The following is a 23,305-nucleotide window of genomic DNA, read 5'->3' as shown; positions in this document are numbered from 1 at the left end:
TTAACTTCCTTCATTACTCAGAGCATCTAATATAAATGTTAAGTTTGTTAACTGTATTTTTCTAACCGGATCAACATATGTCATATACATAATTTGTATAAATTTTTATATAATACAACATATGCTGAATTATAATATAATATATGATAAATTATAAATATGTCGATATATATATATTTATAAATATATGCTAATACAATCATATCAAACCATATTGACTTGACAAGATCAGTCGCTCATCCATGTCCTTCTTATAAATATTATTTTATCTGTCCGTTAAATTTATTTTCACGCTTTTTTTTTCGTTTGCCCATTAAATTTATTCTATTATTATATTTGAAAAGTCAAAAAGTCAATATTTAATCATTATTTTTTATTCAACAATTATTTATAACAAATACTACTAACTTTATTATATATATATTTTTATTCTTTTTAATTATTAACTAAAATTTTAAAAATACCATGTACTATCATCTTACTTTTTCAATATAATATTCATTTGTTTTAATCTTCACATTAATTCCAAATATGTTAATTTTTGAGAACAATAGAGCATTAAAAATAACATATTTGTATTCCTGAAAAAACACCCAACATAAATTCCGTCCAATATAATCAAGAGACAATGGATCCGATCCAAAAAAATATGGCCCGGCCCAACTTAATGAGCCCGAACCCAAGATAAGATGAAGTCAAACTTTATCCAAAAATTGATTATGTAAAAAAGGAATTATAGGCATAACCACACTTCATATGTTTGAGAATAGGGATGGAGAAATTTACCAAAACATACCGAAATATCGACTTTGTACCGTATTGTGTTGAAAATATTGAAAATTTCGATATAATATCGGTATGAATTTTCGGAAAGTTCGCTATTTCGGTATGATACCGTACCGATATTATTTTTATTAAATAATTTAATTATTAATATTTTATTTTAAAATCATAACAAAAAAATATGTAAACTATTGAGAATTTATTGATTTTTTCATAATATTTTTGTGGTGGAGAATAGTAATATTTATTAATTTTTTAAATTATTTTTAAATTTAAAATTATATTTTTGGTATAATCTGTATATACCGGTATCTACCGAAATCAAAATTTTTTGTATAAGCGGTATATACCGGTATCGTACCAAAATTGAAATTTTCGGTATAAACGGTATATACCGGTACCGTACCGAAAATTTCGGTATACCGAAATTCGATATATTGAAACTTTCGGTACGATACCGATATGTATTTTTGTCATACCGAAAAGTTCGATACGATTTCGATATCAATTGGTACTTTCGGTACGGTACGCTGTGTCATCCCTATTTGAGAATGTGGACTTAAGTGGGCAAATTGCTAAATTTAAAGGCTATATTGTGGAAGATACTTTGTGAAATGTGAGATTTTTGGAGAGAAAATAAGGTAGATATTCAACAAATAAAAAATATATAATATGAATATCATTTTATAGAAAATAATTTTTTTTATAAGTTTAATAAATAAATACAATTTATTTATAATTTATTTCGTTATAGTCACGTTAGCTTATTTAGTTAAAATTTCAACGATACGATAAAAAATGATAATTTATTTTTTTGTATGAAATTAAATTTGATAATTATTTTGAATGAGATAAAAGTAAAAAAATAAAAACAAATTTGATTGGAACCAAATTAATTTTTACTCAAAATTTAAGTTGGTCGTTTTTTTAATTAAAATTCTCTAAATATAAATATAGTCTATAAAGAATATATTTTTTAAAAAATAATTATATTCTATTCTTATATTATAACAAAATAATTATAATGACATGAATTTTTCTTTTTTTTAAAAAAAAGAACTCAAGAAAAATCAAAACAAGAAACAAACATTTAAGTTTTTTTTTTTTTAATGAGTTTGAAAAAAAATTTGGTTTAAGTTTGGTATTAAAATAATGTATGATAAAGTATTTTGTAAGAGAAAAAAATATACTATCTTTGTCCCACTTAATTTTGTCTATTCTTTCTATTTTTTATTTATCCCCATAATTTTTTTATTTTTTTTAAATATAATTCTATACTTTAATCACATTTTAAAATTTTTAATTTATATACTATTTCGGTCATTTTTAATTTATATACTATTTCGGTCTTATAAGAAGAGTATTATGGTATTTTTGAACTTTGATCTTTGAACATTAATTATTATATCAATATATAATACAAATAAAAAAAAATGACAAAAAAATACCTCTATTGATCTTTTATAATACAAATTCAATAATATTTTAAAGTAAATTATACAAATATAAAAATATTTTAAATGTTAACTATAATTATACAAAAGACGAATGATTACTTCTTATGGAACAGGTAATATATATTTTTATTTTAATTAAATTATTTTAGTTATTTTAATATATAATTATTTTTAAATAAAATATGACAATTTAAATGAAAAGGACTAATTATTTTTTGGGAAAACTGAAAGTCATATAAATACGGGTTTTTCTTCATCCTCTTTCTTTTCTATCTTACACCTTCCTTTTTATTTCTTCTGTTTTGGCGTCGTCGTCTTCTCCGGCGTGGCCACATTTTTCCGGCGGGAGAGTTTCCGACGGCGCTGGATTCTAAGTCCAACAAACATTACCTCTTCGGCTCATCAAACTTTCTCTGCTCTGTAAGAACACAAACACTACTCTTACTAATTCCATTAATAATTTATAAAAAATATTTGGTAATTGCATTTATAGCGAGCCTGAGAAATGGCTTTCTACACCTCTTTCAGGTAATCAATTTTTGGATCTGGAAATAGGCTTGGTCTGAAATCTGAATGATATGAACCTTTGGTTGTCTTGAATCGACTTTCTTTTTGGTAATATCTGTAGATCTGTCCGAAGCAATTTTCTTCTTGTTCTTCTGTTCGAGTGGTTAAATTCAAACAAACACACCCATCACGATGTTGTTGGGAGGAACATAATATCGCAAAATATGAAAGGCACTTCAGCAGAAATACTGCTTGAGGTTGGATTGTTGGTAAGTCATTAACTCTCACTTCGTTCGTTCGGCTCTTAAGGTCTCATTTACCTTTTGCGTCATTGTACTTAATATTAAAAATATCTTTATATTTATATAATTTTTTAGAGAAATATGTATTATAAGACACTAATAAAAATATTTTTGTCATTTTTTTTAATTTATACTATTTTTTATATAATAATTAATATTTAAATATCAACACGTAAAAATGCATAATGATTAAATATTTTTTTATTAAAAAGTAAATATTACCTATAACTTTTTTTTAAAAAAATGATAAAAAAAATAATTTAATTAAATTGATATTAATATATTTAGAATAAAAAAAAAACGAGGCAGTTAGTTGGTTGAACGGTTAAAACTACCATAGCGTCCAGCCTGCTCGGTTGTCTGTGGGATTGTATTAGTCGGATCTTTCCTCACTCGTCCGACTACATTTGGTGTTGATATGCCTTGAATCTATTTTGTCACTTATCTAAGTTTTCACGGAGGGCGAAGTTACCCTTGCCTGGGGTCCGGGGGCGCAGAGTGTCCCCCGGCCGACGGTATGCAGTATTAGACTTTTGAGTTGGTATTGGCTAAGCTCGTTTGATGTATTCTTGTAGTTTATATAAATAGACTTACGGATACGACATCTGTAGTTTGTAGCCTTGTTGTCGTGAATAAATTTGTTCTCTGTTTATGCCCATGGATTAGCCAACACGTTGTTGGTGAACCACGTACATGTGTTTTCTTTATGTTTTCTATTTGTTATTCGATCATTAATCCTAATCCGTCACAACACTTGGCTTGACTGGAGGGCATCGGCACATCTCAATTAAGGCTGTCGTCGTTGGCCGGTAATCGGTGGCTGACCGGTGAGAGCTCCACACTTAATCATTTTATTTGGAACTTCTGGATCGTCGCTCATCAGTGGTGGATAGAGCTGTAAACGAGCCAAACAGAGCCGAACTTGTTATGTTTGAGCTCGGCTCGTGTTTGTTCGTTAAGAGATACGAGCCGAAATTTTTGTTTAAGCTCGGGTCGTTTAACAATTTTTTTGTTCGTGTTCGGCTCGGCTCAACTTATTAAGAGAAATCTTTTTTTATTTTTTTATTTTTTTAAAAAATATTAAATTCTGTTAATAATAATGATAGTTTTTATAAATAAATTTAAATAAAATTTAATATTTATAAAGATATATATATTTATTTAAATTATAAAATTATTAACTTAATTTTTAATAAATATTGTCGAACGTTCGTGAACAAACTCGAGCTCGTTCGTTAACAAAACGAGTCAAAATATATGTTCGTGTTCGGCTCGTTTAACTTAACAAACGAGCTTTTAGCGAGCCCAAACGAGCCGAACCGAGCCAAACTCGCGAACTATTCGTTTGTTTTACAGCTCTAGTGGTGGACGTCTGCTGGCTGACTGACTTAGGTACGAGCGTAAAGAACGTCGCTCGTCACATCTGGCTGCACCATCGTTCGTCTCGTCATATTTAAACATTATGAGTTAGAATTGTCAATTAAAAAGGCAAAAAACATCAATAATCTTCGCAAGCGAGCTTTGGATTACATAAAACGAAACAGATAAATAAAGTATGTTATAAATAAGATATTGTCATGATTCTTATGTCAATATTAAGAAAATACACTGCTTTATCAAACGATAAATATACTATTATTTGAAGTTATCAATCTCCTAGTTTTATTGTATTACATTTAAATATATATATCTATAATTTATTCCAATGTATTGTATTACATTTAAATATATACTGTGGCGGACCTACCCAACCCCACTTTTACCCTATTTTATTAATTTTTTTAAAAAAATAATATATATATAATCTATAGAAAATATTTAAAATAAATAAAAAAATAATAAAAACATCAACGTGTTGATTTTTTTTAATAAGAAAGTGCATTAGTTTTTTTTTCAAAATATAATATATCAATATTTACTAATAAAAAATATTGTTTATTATTATTATTATTATTTAGACTATATTTGATATAATAATTAATATTTAATATTAGTATGCAAAAAGTAAATATAAAATTATTAAGTGGATGATAGTAGTATTAGTTTAAAATAAAAAATTTATTTTATAAGGAAAGCATAATACTTATCTAATTTATTATCGCAAAACATAATATATATTGTTATTAGGCTGCAAATTCTGTGCCGATTTGACCAAGTCAGTGTAGTGCTGATTTGATCGGATTAGCCTATAATATAGGATGATCAATATATATTTATACATATCTTAGTATAGTATATGATGTGATCAAATTAATACTATATTGACTTGATTGGATCAACAGCCGATACATACCATTGTTATTGGGTAACATTTTGTAGACAAATTGTACTTCATCCGTTCAGTTAAAAAGTATACATATTTTTATTTTGGAACATTTTACTAAAAAGTAATCATTGCATTAAATACTCAATTTGTTTTTTATAAATACCCTTAATTTACATCACATCATGACTTTTATACCAAAAAGTAAAGACAAAAATGTCGTTGTACTACCTATCTCTACCCACTATAAGTAAAGTACTATTATTTTTTAAACTCTACGCCAAAAGTAAACGTATACTTCTTAATTAGACGGAAGGAGTATATTTTTTCATTATAGTGGATTATTATTTTTATTTGTATTTAATTGACATGTTATTAGTGATATATTGTATTTATTGATAACGAGTCGGTTAGCCACTTAGCCACTGATGTACTTAGGGTGTGTTTCTCCCGTTCGGGGAAATTTGAGTCTGAGTTTGATTTTTATTTGAATTTAGGAGTGAATTTGAATTTATGTGTTTTTTTTGTGTTTAAATTTGAAAAATTTTAATGTGTATTAATTTGATGGTAATGAATACAATAATATAAAATATGTATTAATTTGTAAAAAATATGCAATTTTCTACAGAATGCTAACTAATAATAATAAGTATAAAACTATTCGTAATAATAATAATAAAAAAAAGGAATATTATTGATAACAAATATACTATTGATGTAATTATTAATTCACTATAAAGGGAAAAATATTAATTCACTATAAAGGGAAAAATATACTCCATCCGTCCCACATATCATGTCCACGTTGCCTTTTCTGTTCGTCTCACGTACCAAGTCATTTTCATTTTTTTGAAAAATAATTACACACTTTAATCTCATTTTAAACTTTTTAATTTTATTTTTTTAATTTTAATTAAACTAATTAGTTATCTTAATCTTAATTTATAATTATTTATATTATCGGATAATTATTTTCACTAAGACATTCTTAATTATCTACTAATTACACTCCTTCTAAAATACCGTGTCTATAGTGTAGCAAACACTGTATGTGAGATGGAGGATTACAAATTATTTACAAAATACTATCCAATAGCAATAAATAACATACTTTGTTATAATCAAGTAGACATATAATATGCTGTCGACAACAATAAAAATACTATTTATTATAAATATAGAAAATGTTGTCACAAAAGATACGCCCAATCAATCCGAATTGTGTAGATACTTTGAGCATAAAATTATAGTCCTTCGGTCCAATACAATAGTATTATTTATTATTTTTATTTATTTCAAAATAATAATCTCATTTCTATAAATAACCATATCGTTATAAAACTATCCTTACTTTTTCATTATTATTACATAATTGTCATTATTTTTTACACTAGTATACTCACAAAGGTAAAAAAAAATTTTATCCATATTTTTTATCCACTATCAATATAATATCAATATTTCTTAAATCTCTTGCTAAACACAACCCAAACTATAATTTTGGAACGAAGTGAGAATAAACTTACTGACATCAGAAACATCAATTTGAATATTTTCTAATATATTGTACACGAGCCAAATATCATCTGAATTTGATAAAAACTATGTGGTAGTATTAAATTATCAGAATGTCCTTTTAAAATTAAAATATGCATAAATGAACGGTTAAACGACGTCGTAACACCATTAAGTGGCAATAAAGGGACAGAGTTGGAGAAGCATAGTGTGAATTAAATTATAAATTAAGGATGTGTTTGTTTGGGAGTTTGGATTTGAATAGGAAAAATTTTGAATTAGAATACGTATATGATCTGATATAAGTAGGTGTTGATTTGATATTTTAAATGTAAAATTATTTATTATTTTTTTTGTATAATACTCCGTCCGTCCCACTTAATTTGTCATTTTTTTTAGAAATATAATTTACATATTTTAATCATATTTTAAAATTCATAACTTATAATTTTTTTAGTTTTAATTAAAATATTTAGTCATCTTAATCTTAATTTATACCGCATTCGGATCTAAAAATCTCATTTACTTTTTGCATGTTGATCTTTGAATATTTATTATTATATCAAAATATAGTATAAATTAAGAAAAATTGAAAAAATTACTTATACTAGTATTTTATAATACTAATAAAATGACATTTGTTCAAAAAAATTATTTTATAATATGAGCCTGAGAGGCTGACAGAGAGAGTAATTATTTTTATTAAATTATAATTATTTTTACTAATATATTTCCTAATTATTTATAAATTACACAATACCTAAAACTCTGTGTCTCGGTTAAAGAGGACAAATTAAGTGGGACATAAAGAGTATAAAATATAAAAAATAGATGTTTGATTTGATATATTTGAAAAAAAAAATTATAGAGATGTTTCTTTTGATAAGTTTGAAAAAATTTTGATTTAATTTTGATATTAAAATAATGTATAATAATATATTTTGTAAGAAAAAAAAATATTTTTTTCAAAATACACATAGTTAAAATAGTAAAAATATAAAATTTTAAGAAACAAACCCTATATGAATACTTAAAATTTGAAAAAATGTCCCAAACAAATGCACCCTTGACAACATCAGCAGCTTTTCTCCAAGTATTATATTCATAAATAATAAATAATAAATAAATATATTTTTAAAAACCACTTGACTTCGGTGGTACATACATACATATAGTTATTATATATACCCCTTTCATCTCTTCTTTTGTATCCCTTTCTTCAATTTCTTACAAGATTCCGATAAGATTCTCCGGCGAGAATTATGAGCTGCAACGGCTGCAGAATCCTCCGGAAAGGCTGCTCCGCCGACTGCGTCCTCCGACCATCTCTGAACTGGATCTCCTCCGCCGACGCCCAGGCCAACGCCACTCTCTTCCTCGCCAAATTCTACGGCCGCGCCGGCCTCCTCAATCTCATCAATGCCGCCGCGTCGCCGCCCCTCCGCTCCGGTGAGTCTTAATTTGATTCCGCCGGAATATTCCATACGAATTTTCCGATCAGATTCTGATCCCTCGCTCAAATTAATTTTGCAGAGATTTTTAGGTCACTGCTGTACGAGGCCTGCGGGAGGATTATAAATCCGGTGTACGGCTCCGTCGGGCTGATGTCGTCGGGAAATTGGTCGCGCTGCCAGGCCGCCGTCGACGCCGTTTTTCAGGGAGGTCCAATCGCCGCCGCCCCCGCCGCCGCCGCGGCGGGTGATTCTTCCGCCGTCCTCAGCTGCGACATTCGCCACCTGTCCAAGGACTCCCCCGGCCGGCCCGTGACCCGGACCCGGACCCGGAAGAGGAGACGGGTCGAGTCGTCGGATTCTGAGGCGGAGATGAAGTTCACTATTACGGGGTGGGACTACGGCGGCGAAGATTACGACTCGGCCTCCGTGGAGACGGTCGAGCCGGCGTTGGTGAACCGGGTTGAGTATCCGGTTCGTGCTGAGCCGGAGCTGCTTAGCCTGGACTTGTGCTTGGGGCCCAATCCACTGCGACGAGCGTACGGTTTTACAGTGGTCGATATTTCCGACAGCGAAACCTGAATTAATTTAATTTAATTAAATTAATTAAGAGTTTTAGTTTAGAAATTATAATAATCTCTGTTTGTTTTGGGGATTGTTATTTTTGCAGATGTCTGAGAGTGTGAGTTAGGTAAAATTGCAATTAATTAGTGGTTGCAATGAGAAATATATATTTTATAATTTTAATCCTCCAATTTAGGGCTATTTTCTCGATTCGGCTTTTTGTATTTTCTGTTGTATATTTTGGTTAATGAGTGGAGAAATAATATTATAAAATAATTATCTTACAAGCATATGCTCATTTGAAAGTTGATTTAATTTTTTATTTATTTATTTTAAATATGTTAGTATATTTTACAAAACATGTATTTACATTATTGTTCAAATAAATAAAATAAAAGCCAAATAATAAATCAAATTTCAAAAGAACACCAATTTATTTCTCCAATTATGGCTATGTTTACTTGAAGTGGCTTAATTTTTATTACAAGTATATTTAATTTTAAAAAAATATATTACCATAAAAATTGATACACATTACAAAAAATATATATACACAAATCATTGTTTTTATAATATTTTCATTTTTTTTTATATATATTTAACAACAAAACTACATAAAACTATAAACACTAAACAAATATACTTTATTTTTTTTTAATTTAGAAATGTTTATTATTATTATTTTATTTTTACAAAATATTAAATCCAAATAATTATTTATTTAAAATATATAAAACAAAACCTCAAGGAAACAATCCCTTAGGTATTTCTATGGAAAATAGTAAGAAAGTGAAAGGAAATTGACGATTATATATATATTTTTAAATTAAATTCGACAACATATTTGAATTGAGATTCTTATTATTAAAATCAGAAAAAAATTTAAATAACTTTTGTAAACGGTAAGAAAAAATATGGGTTGAATTAGTACAAGTCAACTTTGATTTGCTTCTTACAATGATCTTTTGATGAATGTAATTAGTACAGTGAAAGTGTGTTTGTTTGGAAGATTGTATTTTAATTTCAAGTTTCAAATAATATTCCATTCGTTTTAAACAAGGTGTAACATTTGATTTCAGCACAGAAGTTCAGGTGAATAGTATTACTGAGGATAATTAATTATTTCATATTTTAAAAATATTGCAAAGTATTTGGAAAATAAAAAAAAATATATATTTTAAATTATTATTTATTTAAAATAAAAAATTAATTAAGAAATAGTAAAAGTCCTCTAAAAACCCTCCAAGCAAAGACAACATTAAGAATTCACAACCATAATACATACTCCTTAATTATCTCCAAACTCAATGTATTATTTTTATTATTTTCGATTTATTCCATTCAAATGTATTTCTTTTATATTATACTAAAAATAATTCATATATAAATACAAAAATATCGCCAATTTTTACAAAATTATTTATTTTTGGTACTTAAAATGACAAAAATATTAAAGATAAGAATAATTTTTACACAAGAAAATACTCACTAATTATCATTTAAGTATAATATTTTTTGAACTCTAAAAAGTAAATGCATATTTTGTAGGTTGGCCGAGAAGTAATTTATTATAACAATTAGGTCTTATTTATATACATTTAATTTTTTATTTTTATACTATTAATCTATATACAAATCAAATATTTTATTATTATTATTCTTCAAATTTTCCAAAACTTGGTGTGTTTGGTTGACAATTTTCTTTTCTTTTTATTTAATTCTGATTTTTTATCAATGTTAAACCAACAAAAAAAAGTTTAAATCATCGGAAGAATAAATCCAAAAGATTTTCAAAATATCATTTTACACTAAAAAAAACTAAGAATTTTTAGGAAAAATAAAAATAATTATTTAATGTGATATAAGTAAATATTATATATATTATAATATAAATAAAAAATAATATTTATATATAGTATATTTAACAAAAATTAATTTTGTGATATGGTATTTTCATAACAAAATTGTTATTATAATTACATACAAAATAAATTAAAAAAACAAGTATTAAGTATAATAATATTAAATAAATAATTATAATTTTTACTAGTACCAATATTATATATATATATATATAGATACATTTCTCCTGCTAAATATCCATATATGTTGATGAAAAGGCAAATATATATATTTAATAATACTACATGTAATAGGGTTTTGGACAATAATTATATATATAAATATAATAATCACTAAACACTCACAAATCACAACTTGCAAAAATAAAAAATAAAAAATAAAATAAATAATATTATTTTAAAATGTGTGTCGACATTGATAAAATATTGCAAAACATGTCACCATTAATTTAAATATGCATAGTTGACAATATTGTGGTAATTAATTATTTAAATAATGTCATTAAATTAAATAATTAGTGACATAATATATATATATATATATATATATATATATAAAACATCGTTGGTTCTTCGCATATCACTCCACCATGTGAGAGAGAATATAATCTTATTAAATTATAGTGACATTTCTTTAGTTTGCTTTGAATATTGAACATTGATGCCCATTTTTTTTATTTATTTCCCAACAAAATTATTACAATGCAATTAATGTATGATATCCCGTTGGAAGGGTGGCGTTTGTTTTTTGCACTGGATTATAGTAAAAAAGACAAAAATACTCTTATTAGTACGGTGTAATATAAAAATAATGACATTTGTGTAATATTTTGTAAGTTGAAAGGGTATTTATTATGTTAAGTAAGTAGTTTAATTACTAAATTAGGAAATTGTAACATTGTTTTTGGACGGACGAAAATGAAAAATGGTAACCTGGGACGGAGGGAGTACAATATTTATTTTTTTTATTTTCGTCTATCTCATATAATTTGTAATTTTTTTTAAAAAAATATATAATTATACATTTTAATAATATTTTAAATTTATAATTTTCATAATTTTATTTTTTATTTTTTATTCTAAATAGTAATTTGTATATGATATTTTAGAAAAAAGTATAGTTTTTTTATAAAAAATACGATGATTATATTGTAAAGAAAGAAACCAATTTCCAAAAAAAGCCGAAATTTTATATAAATCATTTTTATTAAAAAAATTAATTGAATAAATAAATAGTGTGTTCAATTTGTATTTTTAGATAAATATATTTTTTATGTTAAGCATGTGAAATCATATTGATCATATAAAAAATAATATTTACTTTTCTCTGTTCCACAAATGTCATTGCGATAGTATTATAAGACACTAATAGAAGTATTTTTGTCATTTTCCCTTAATTTGTATTATGTTTCATATAATAATTATTATCCAAAGATCAATACGCAAAAAGTAAATGAGACTCTTAGAGCCGGACGGAGGTAATAGTATTAAATTATTAACTTTTTTGTGGGTGAATAAAATATACTACCTTCGTCCAACTTTAAGATTTTCAATTACTTTTTGTGTGTTGATATTTGAATATTAAATATTATATGAAAACGTAATATAAATTAAAGGAATATGACAAAAATACTTCTATTAGTGTCTTATAATACTATTACAATGACATTTGTGCAAAAAATTATACAAATATAAGAATATTTTTAATATTAAATACAATGACAGCAAAACGTAAATGAGACTTTAGAGCCGAAACGAGAAAATATTATATATTTTTATTACATTTATATAAATTATAAAAATAAAAGGGTAAACTGTTTTTTTAGTCCCAGACCCCTTTATTATTTTAGTCCTATAAGTAGAGCCTGTCGCAAACTAATCCTATAAGTGAAAAATTTTCGCTGTTTTAGTCCTCCGGCGCCGGAGACGCCCGCGTGGCTCACCGGAGGTGACGTATCCGCCAGGTGTCCCGCTAGGTCAGCGACACCTGACGGATACGTGGATTTATTATTATTTTTAAAAAAAATTTTAAAATTTTTTAAAATTTGACCAAATAAAAAAAATACAAATAAAATTTAAAATAAATAAAAAATAATTCTAAAAAATAAAAATAAAAAATCCACGTGTCTGCCAGATCAACGCGGACACGTCCCCTGGGTGAGCCATACTAAACAAAAGCAAAGAAATATGTTAATATTGAGATCCATGTAACTTAGACACTAGAGAATTAGTGCATAGTGGTCCACGCACATTAATTAATTAATTAGTAGGAAATTACAAAGTAGATCAATTATTTAATTAATTATTAGGTGAAATATAATTGGTTTGCTTGGGCAGGTTGCCGCGTAAGTCTTTATATATATATATATATATATATTTGTCACTCAGCAATATTTATATTTTAAAAAATTAAATAAAAGAAAGTGATACGTTGATGTTGTTAATATTGAGACAAATAAGCTAAGTCTGCTTATTGGACAATTATTTTATTTATTTACGTGGTGGCTCTTCGCAAGAAGCATCAGCCGTGACTCACTTATTTTAATTAACGTCTTTGTTTGGATTATTTTTACTTAAATTATTCATTTTTTTTAAAAAAAAAAATTAAATTAAATATATATTACCTCCGTCCGCCTCTAACGATCTCATTTACTTTTTGTGTATTGATCTTTGAATATTAATTATTATATCAAAGCGTGATACAAATTAAGAAAAAATTGTAAATATACTTACATAAGTGTCTTATAATATTAATAGAAGAATATTTGTACACAAAATTATACAAATATAAAGATATTTTTTATATTAAGTGTAATGATGCAAAAAATAAATGTAATCATTAGAGGTGGACTGATGGAGTATAGTTTCCTCCGTCCCATAACTAAATATTCATTTGTTTTTTCACGTAGTTTTAGAAATATTAGTATTCCCTCCGTCCAGCTAGAAAGTATACATGTTTCTATTTTGGGACGTCCAATTACAAAGTAACCATTTCATTAAATACCCTATTATTTCCACAAATACCCCTATTTTACATCACATCATTACTTTTATACCAAAAAAATAAGGGCAAAAATGTCATTTCACTACCCACTATAATTAAAATACTATTATTCTTTAATCTCCGCGCCAAAAGTAAATGTATACTTATTTAGTGGACGGAGGGAGTATTATATTTGGATGTAGTAGAAATAAAGTAGAAATGATAAAATAACCTTATTAGTATATGTGATATAAAAAGTAATGACATTTGTGTAATATATTGTAAATTGTAAGAGTATTTGTATTGTTAGGTAAATAGTACAGATACTAAAAAAAGAAAATAGATACTTTGTTATGGGACGGATTAAAATGAAAAATTAAATACTTTGTTATTGGACCAAAGAAATATTATACTAAGAATTAAATTTACATATCGAGTTTTAGTTAGACACGTAGTCTGCTGATGTCATTATTACATAATAACGACTAATTTCTTATGTATTGCGATGAAAAAAATATTGTAAGAAATAATAATTTTGTATTTAATATTTTAATTATATTTTAAAATTTTTAATTTTATAATTTTAATTGAATTAATTAAGTGTTTTAAAGTTAATCAATATATATATATATATTTTTTATTAATTATACAATTTATGAAATTTTGTATCCATAGGACGAAATGGAGTATATCTTGGAATATACTGTACGGAAAGAGAATATTCTTTAAAAGCAAAAAAAATAGACACGGCGTTGGTTCGTCGCATATATAATTGGATTTACGTCACCTTCAGAAATAAATAAATAAATAAATAAATCTATTCTTAATTTATTTGCATTGACTGTAATCATATACTTTCCCATCCCATGTACCGTCTTTACGAATAAATAATTAGTAAATAATTAAAAATATATTAATAAAAATAATTATTTTATAATATAAATAATTATAAATTAAAATTAAGATAATTAATTAGTTCAATTAAAAAAATATATTAAAAATTTAAAAATAAAATTAAAGTGTTAATCATTTAAAAAAAAAAAAAGAGATGAAATGTGGGACAGACTAATTAAATAGGAAGATTCTAATATTTATAAGACTAAATTAAAATTAACTTTGAAGATTCCAAGCCAAGTGTCATACTATAGTTAATATATAATATTTGTATGAAACCAATTCAGATTCCACTTTGATCCATTCATATTTTTAAATAATTAAATTATACCAATATATTAATCGAAACTGAATATAATGCGATTCTCCCTGAAATGCCCACTGCTGAATATAAATAATTGTAAATTAATTACTATATTATTTTGATCAATTATTGAGATTATAGTAAGAAGTAAGTGTGTTTGGTTGGCTTTTCGGCCAAAATTAACACTATATTTCCAATTTTTATTTTTATTTTTGTTATTTTTAATATTAAATCATATGAGATTCGTTCATTTTTATTTTTATTTTTTCAAAAACAAATATATTTATATATAGAGTCAAAATTATTCACTTATTTATAAAATAATTTATGTTAATTCTAAATAAATATTTATATTAGTTATTTATTTATATTACATAATTTTTTATTTTTATTTTAACAAAATGATATTTATAGTGTATATATAGTAGAGTAAAAATCATTTTTTGTCCAATTCTATACTACTTTCGTCTGACTCCAAGTGTCTCATTTACTTTTTGCATGTTAATATTTGAATATTAATTATTATATCAAAACGTAGTACAAATTAAGAAAAAAAAAAGGTAAATGAGACCCTTAGAGCCGAATAGATGGAGTATTATATTTATCAATTTTGATCCCATTTAAATCTTTTTTCAATTTTGATCTTATTCAAATTAAAATTTATCAATTTTAGTTCCAAAGTAGTTGACAGAGACTGAATACGGCCGCATTGAATGACTCAAAAAGGTGACTGGACAATCCAAACGGTCAACATGGCCTTATTCATTATCTTGCTCTGAATATGGTCGTATTCATACCCCTATTCACTGTCATATTCTGATACGACCGTGTTTCGTAATTTTTTTTTTTATATACTCCCTCCGTCCACCGTCTATTTATCCGTTTATTTTTTGCACGTAGATTTTAGTATATTAGTATTATATTGATATGTAGTACAATTGATATATATAAAGACTATTATACCCCTTAACATTTATGGTATTAAGTGGTATTATTTGATGACATTTGTGTAATATTATATAAAAGGTAAGATAATTTTATATTTTAATGGAAGGTAAATTTACTAGGGTGTGTTTGTTTGGGGGATTGGATTTAATTTCCACTATTCATCCCATTTTTTCTCCAAAAAACATCAAATCAAACATCTATTTTTCATTTTTTATATTATACCAAAAATCAATTTTACATTCAAAACATTACATCAACACCTATTTATATCACATCATACAACTATTCAAATTCAAAATTTTTACTATTCAAATCCCAACTCAAAATCCAAACCCCCAAACAAGATACATTTGCGATGGACAGAGTAAAATAACAAAATGAATAGATTGACGGTGGACGAAGAGAGTATAATAATTATTTTTACTAATATATTTTTTATTTATTTACTAATTATATTTTACCTAAATTCTCGTACCTACACTTTTAGTGAAACATATAGAGTGTTTAAAAGCTAAAATACAAATCAAAACTCTAATTTCACATTCAAACCAAACAAACTATTTTATTCCAAACGAAAAGATAGCCTTATCATTTATTATTATTATTATTATTATTATTTAAAAAATTAATAATAGTTGGTACGTCATGTGGCTTTTGGAATGATATTTGGAAAACGTTGGCTGGTCGCCGCGCCAAGAGTTCATTACATTTTTTATTTTTTTGCAATAATTAATTAATTAATTAACTAATTGATAAGTATAAAGATATTGGTGAGTGATGTTATAATCCAACACACTTTATATAATGACAAATCACACATGACGGCGGTTATTATATCAAATACATAATTTTTTTCGGTTGGTGTCATTCTAAATAAATTAAAAATATATATATATATATATATTAAAATAATAAAACTAATATTAATAAATATAAAAATAGCAAAAATTATATTAACATCACGCACATCAAATTATTATTCAAATAATTTTTACTATTTAAATATAGTATTACTCTCTCAGTCCAATTTCTACTGTGCTAAAGTATATTTACACGGTTTTTTAGGTAATTGTCTTTTTGTTATGAATCGACAAATTTGTCCTTGATTGTATGATAGAGATTAAAAGTAATAAATGAAGGAAGGGTAAAAATGTAAAATTTGTATTTAAAAAATGAAATAGGATAATAGTTGTTGGACGTCCCAAATAGAAAAATAGAACATTAGTTTGTGACGGAGGGAGTATTATTTTTCTCTCTTAAAATATTTCCAAAATATTAAAATCAATAATTTAAAACACTTTACAGTTTTCGATAAAAAGTGTGTTATTTTATCAAATTCTCATAAATTTATACTATTTATGTAGTAAGTAGTGCCAAAATATAAAGTAAAACATAATTTCAAAATTGAAAGTTAGAGTATGTTTAAATATATTTTTAAAAGTATTTTTAAAATTTACAAAATTTTAAGAATAATAGAAAAACAATTTGGGTGTGTTTGTTTGTGGGTTTTAGTTTTTGAGTTTTAAATAGTAAAAAGTTGAATTTGAATAATTGTTTGATGTGATATAAATCGAGGTTAATGTGATATTTTGAATGTAAAATAAATTTATAATATAATGTAAAAAAAAAAAATTATTTGATTTAACATTTTTGAAGGAAAAAAAATATGAATAATAAAAATATGTGCTAAAACTTATAAAAGAACACAACATTTGGGTTTTTGTACACTTGTTTCTTTTACAAGATATTGAAATTGTTTTACTATTCATCAATTTTTTCTCTTTTAAAAATATTAAATCATGTACTCCCTCCGTCCGCATCTAAGGTCACATTTATATTTTACGTCATTGTAATTAACAGTAAAAATATCTTCATATTTGTATAATTTTTTGTACAAATATTCTTTTATTAGTATTATAAAATACTAATCGAAGTTTTTTTGCATTTTTTTTTAATTTATACTATGCTTTTATATAATACTCCCTTCGTCCAGCTAGAAAGTATACATGTTTCTATTTTGGGACGTCCAATTACAAAGTAACCATTTCATTAAATACCTCATTTTTTCCACAAATACCCCTAATTTACATCACATCATTACTTTTATACCAAAAAAGTAAGGGCAAAAATGTCATTTCACTACTTTTACATACCTATTATAATTAAAATACTATTATTCCTTAATCTCCGTGCCAAAAGTAAATGTATACTTATTTTATGGACGGAGGGAGTAATTAATATTCAAAGATCAACACGCAAAAAGTAAATGAGACCTTTAGAGCTGGACGGAGGTAATACTTATTTTTATTTTTTTATTATGCTAAAAATTAATTTTAAATTCAGAACATCACATCAACAATTATTTATATTACATGATACAACTAGTAAAATTCAAGTCCTAATCCAAAATTCAATCCCACAAATAAACACACCCATGTCATTCTCTATAAATATTATTGAAAAATATAATATACACATAATAAAACAATAAATATAATACAGATTTTATTTGTGTTTACAAAAACTCAACAATCTCAACAATTTAATAAAAAATAATATTTTTTATATTATCTACACAATTTATTATATCTACCACTGTGTTAATAGGTAGATAAAATATGAATTTTTTTGTATAAAATATTTTAATTTAATATTTAAAACAAGAAAAAATAGAGGTTTAGGGTTATTTATTTTAAGAAGATTTTTTTAAAAATAAATAAATAAATAATACCGACTCTCCCATATGTAAATGTATATGTTTTTTTAGCATAATATTAATTTTAATTTGAAATCACAAAATAATAAATTCATTATAATGAATTAATTATTGCCCATGAAAAATAATTAAGGCCTATGTTCATATACATATTTATATTAAATGAAATATATACAAAATACTTATAGACAATATAAAAAATTATATATTTGAATTTAATAAATGTACAAGAATACACATATATATTTCATACAAATTTAATATTTTAGTTTAAAATATTATTTTTATATTATCAATACAATTTTCATATATAACATAAAGATATATTAATAAAAAAAGTAAAAAGTGAACAAATATTACCAATACAATTTCTTAAAAAATACTCTGTCCCATCAAAATTGAACTATTTAATTAGGGACACTGTATTTAAAGTAATAATATTTAATTAGTTAATAATAATTAGTTATGATATTATTTTTTATATAATTAATAATATTTATAATTTTAAAGTAAATTTAATATATATGATTAAAAAAAATAAAATATATGTTTAAATATTTAAAAATTATATAACAATTAAAAAATATATGCAATATGAATATTATTTTGTAGAGAATAAAATCTCCTATAATACAAGTAAATAAAAAAAATATTTTTGTTTATTTATAATTAACATAAATCAATTTTATAAAAAATATGTTGTTATAAATATAGATAAAAATATTTATTTTTTTTAGGAGAGATATATGAAAAAAAAAAAAAAGAGTTTTAAGTGGGTCTTACTCATCTATTATGTTATATGTTATGTGGTTAATTAAGTTGAATTATATGTGTTAAATATATTTTTATTTAATAATTTTTATCAAAAATAAAAATGTGTCAATTGTTATGAGACATACAAAAATGAAAATAGTGTCAATTATGGTGGGACGGAGAGAGTATATTTTATGCAACAACAGTAAACAAACAATAAACATACGAAAGAAAAATCAAAGCACGCCTCGTCCAAACATGGAATTAAAAAATTCAGATACATTGAATGGAGACTACAGGCTACCATCACAAATAATACTATTTTAATATTAGAATAAATAAATAAATAAATAAATATAGAGATGACTGCATGGATGACGTATTTTATTTAATTATAAAAAAAGATTCCATTGATCCAATAAATATTCATTCGTATTTCTTAATGCCACCACATAATTAAAAATATTTAAAAAGTCATCCCCACTCCTGGGGAGATTATTTATTTCCTAATTAAAAAAAATTGAAAAAATTATATTTATCTCTGCTGAATTATTTAAAAATTTTCTTAGTCCGTGCCAAAATTTATTATTTTAATATTTTTTTTATGTTCAATTACAAACATTAATTAATAATAATAAATTATAATTATTATATAATTAATAATATTGATAATTTTAAAATAAATTATATGATCAAAAGAATTATAATATGTAATTAAATATTTTAAAAATTATATGACAATAAAAAAAATACATGCAATATAAATATTATTTTGTAAATAATAAAATTTTTTATAATATAAGTAAATAAAAAATACATTCATTTATTTGTAATTAACCTAAACTAATTTTATAAAATATGTGGAATTTTAAATATATATTAAGAAAAATACTACTATTTTTTTTTTAAAGAGAGAGATATAAAAAAATATAATATGTCAATTGTTATGGGACAAAAAATATACTTTCTTCATCCCAAAATAATAATTCAAGCTTTTTATTTTTGTCCGTCCCTAAACAATAGTCATATTTTCATGAATAATTATATTATTATAAAATTATTTATATAATTTTCTAATTATTATTGTATAAATTTCATTACTTCTTACACAAATACACTCATAAGGATATTTTAGTCTTTTACTATTTACTCTATATTCACTTTTTTATAAAAATCTTGTGCCAAACAAAAATGTCCATATTGTTTCGGACCGGAAAAAAAATATTATTTTGTTAATTAAAATAATTAGCCCCTTACCCCCCCCCCCCATATTATTTTACGTTGTAGCTCATTCTTCAAATTATCACGACAAATCACTCGCATATAAATAATATAGAATAATATCATAAACTACTATCATTAACTTAATAACTACACTTTTTTAAAATAATGTACACTAATAAAACGCATCAATTGTCCTGGAATGGAAGGAGTACATTACAATGCTAATATCTCATCATTCATCTACCACTTGTATTCGAAAATTAGGTTTTAGATAGTGGAAAGATGAGAGGAACAACGACGAAAAATATCAAGATTTTTTTTACAATTATAAATAAATGATACCGTGAGAAATCTATCAAAAAAGATTTCTATGAATTGTTAAAAATATACTATTATTATTGTTATTATTGATTAAAGAATGAGAGCGGACAGAAGCTGATATGACACGACAATTCGATACAAAATAATTGAACTTGGGTCAAAGATTTTAACCCGATTATGTATATGGATTGACACAATTCAACACGATAATAAACGAGTCAGGTTAGAGTTAAAGCTCCCGTACCACGGGTAGGAAACACAGACGTATTCAGAACATGGCCGTGAATAGGATATGAACACGGCTATGTTCAATGCAATGTAATGAACACGGCCGTGTTGACTGTCTGAGTTGCTTAGTTAGCTTTCTAAATCATCCAACACGATCGTGTTCATGCCATGTCAGCTACCATGAAACTAAAATTGATAAATTTTAATTTAAAAAGACATGATAATATATATTAATACTATTATAATCTTTTAATAAAGTAATAAATAATTTCAAAATTAACACAATTTTTTAAAATATATGTTTTTAATTGAAATTATGAATTAATTCTAAATTTTCCTTTAATAAAAAAAAATGCAAATAAATTTAATTCAAAAAAATAAAGAGAGGATTTGAACCAAAATATTTGGCAAATGGGACATTAATCCACTCTATATCCATTTTATCTCATTAATATTTTACATTAAACTTGTTAAATTAATAACAAGTAGATATATAACAAAATCATACTAAAATTCGAACAAAATAAAATAAATTGATATTTTAAATGATAATATAATAAAAATTATAAAATTTAAAATATTAATAATATAAAAATAATATTATGCTATAATTATAAAACTAACAAGAATGAAGATGATAATAATAATAATGAATTATAGTATAATGTATTTTTAACTAGTAGTATATTTTTGGTGTTTTATTTAAGAATTTGAATATATATATATATTTTTTTATCTATTTGTATTTCACATAAATTTATATAAATAAATAAAAATTATTTTATAATTCTATGAATTTTATATAAATTCATAAAAAATCTAATCAAATTTATACAAATTCATTTTATCAATAAATAAAATTTATCAAACTCTGCATTTGTGAATTTTCTAAATCCACCAAAATCTATAAAAAATTTTAAATTTTATAAAATCTCAAATTAATATATCTATAAATTAGGCCATCTCGAACTTAAGAATTTCATTTATGCATTATTAACTTTAAACTATAGAATTTCTACAAGTGTGTTTGTTTGGGGGTTTGGATTTTGAGTTGAGATTTAAATAGTAAAAATTTTAAATTTGAATAGTTATATGATGTGATATAAATAGGTGTTGATATGATATTTTGAATGTAAAATTGATTTATAGTATAATATTAAAAATAAAAAATAAGTATTTGATTTGATGGTTTTTGGAGAAAAAAATGGGATGAACAGTGGAAATCTAATCCAATCTCCCAAACAAACACACCCTTAACAGTATTTTTTACTTAAAAAAGAAATATTTTTAAAATATAATATTTTAAACTATTTTTTATATTTACAATTAATATTATATTTAAAAGATAAAATAAAAATGAAAGAATTAATATGCAAAAATAAAAAACAATAACGCCAAAATTGATGTTGCTGCAGTACAACAGCAAAATCAACCCTGGAAAGCTCCGACTATCTGTACTGACAAATTGGGTTCCTACTTATAAAACATATTTTTGCCGAACCGGGTTGACCTAACCCAAGCTTATTTCGGCCTAAGTCCAGTATTTTGTGCAGTTTTCAGGCCATGTCCATTTTATTATTTATAAAACAATATCAATGTTCAATCTGCACATTTTTAACTAAGAATGTATTTCTTACCCAATACAATAGTCTTATTTTACTATTTTTGTTTGTTTTAAAATAATAGTCTTATTTTTATAAATAACTATATCACCATAAAACTACCCGGCCACTACTTTTTACACTAATACATTCACAAGGGCAAAAAAAATTTTTATCTACTTTTTACCGACTACCAATATAATATCAATATTCCTTAAATCTCATGTCCAACCCAATTAACACTGTAGTTGTTAGACACAGGGAGTATTAAATATAAATTAAAATATTCTTTAAAAAAAGTTCAAATAAATATTTCATTTCAAATTAATTTTAAACCACAGTCCCTTTTTCTTCTTTCCACTATTTTTGGAATTCTTTGGGTTTGTTCTATTACAAATCAGTCCAAATGTTGTTTAATTTCCAACTAAATCTACGACTACTTCGTACAATATGAAAGATATCATTTGTTTTCTTTTACTACCTCCCACTACAACAAAAAATCATTTTTGTAACAAAATATTTTTGTCTCTAAATCTATTTTTTCCGTTACTAATGACATTAGAGACATAATTAGGAATAAAATTACGTTAGCTATGTGAACTTTATGGACGAAATTCCGTTACAAATAT

The 23,305-nt window shown here is 24.5% G+C and overlaps 1 protein-coding gene across 1 annotated transcript; it reads left to right on the top strand.

Annotated features, from left to right (window-relative positions):
• Positions 1 to 2,533: 2,533 nt before the first annotated feature.
• On the top strand, positions 2,534 to 9,093 carry LOC127261797 (LOB domain-containing protein 41-like). Its single transcript, XM_051290199.1, has 4 exons — positions 2,534 to 2,660; positions 2,769 to 3,016; positions 8,062 to 8,276; positions 8,361 to 9,093. Exons 3-4 carry the CDS (start codon positions 8,090 to 8,092, stop codon positions 8,858 to 8,860), a joined length of 687 nt encoding a protein of 228 aa, XP_051146156.1. The 5' UTR covers positions 2,534 to 2,660; positions 2,769 to 3,016; positions 8,062 to 8,089; the 3' UTR covers positions 8,861 to 9,093.
• The last annotated feature ends 14,212 nt before the right edge of the window (positions 9,094 to 23,305 follow it).

This window comes from Andrographis paniculata, unplaced genomic scaffold, assembly GCF_009805555.1.
Source record: "Andrographis paniculata isolate CXL003 unplaced genomic scaffold, ASM980555v1 Contig64END, whole genome shotgun sequence".
Taxonomy (NCBI): domain Eukaryota; kingdom Viridiplantae; phylum Streptophyta; class Magnoliopsida; order Lamiales; family Acanthaceae; genus Andrographis; species Andrographis paniculata.
Note: the sequence above shows the minus strand (reverse complement) of the source record. Positions and strands in the feature narration are given on the sequence as shown.

Coding starts and splice junctions, on each gene's coding strand:
- LOC127261797 (XM_051290199.1), top strand. CDS start 8,090: ATGAGCTGCAACGGCTGCAGAATCCTCCGGAAAGGCTGCTCCGCCGAC. Junction 8,277..8,360: donor GTCGCCGCCCCTCCGCTCCG/GTGAGTCTTAAT, acceptor TTAATTTTGCAG/AGATTTTTAGGTCACTGCTG.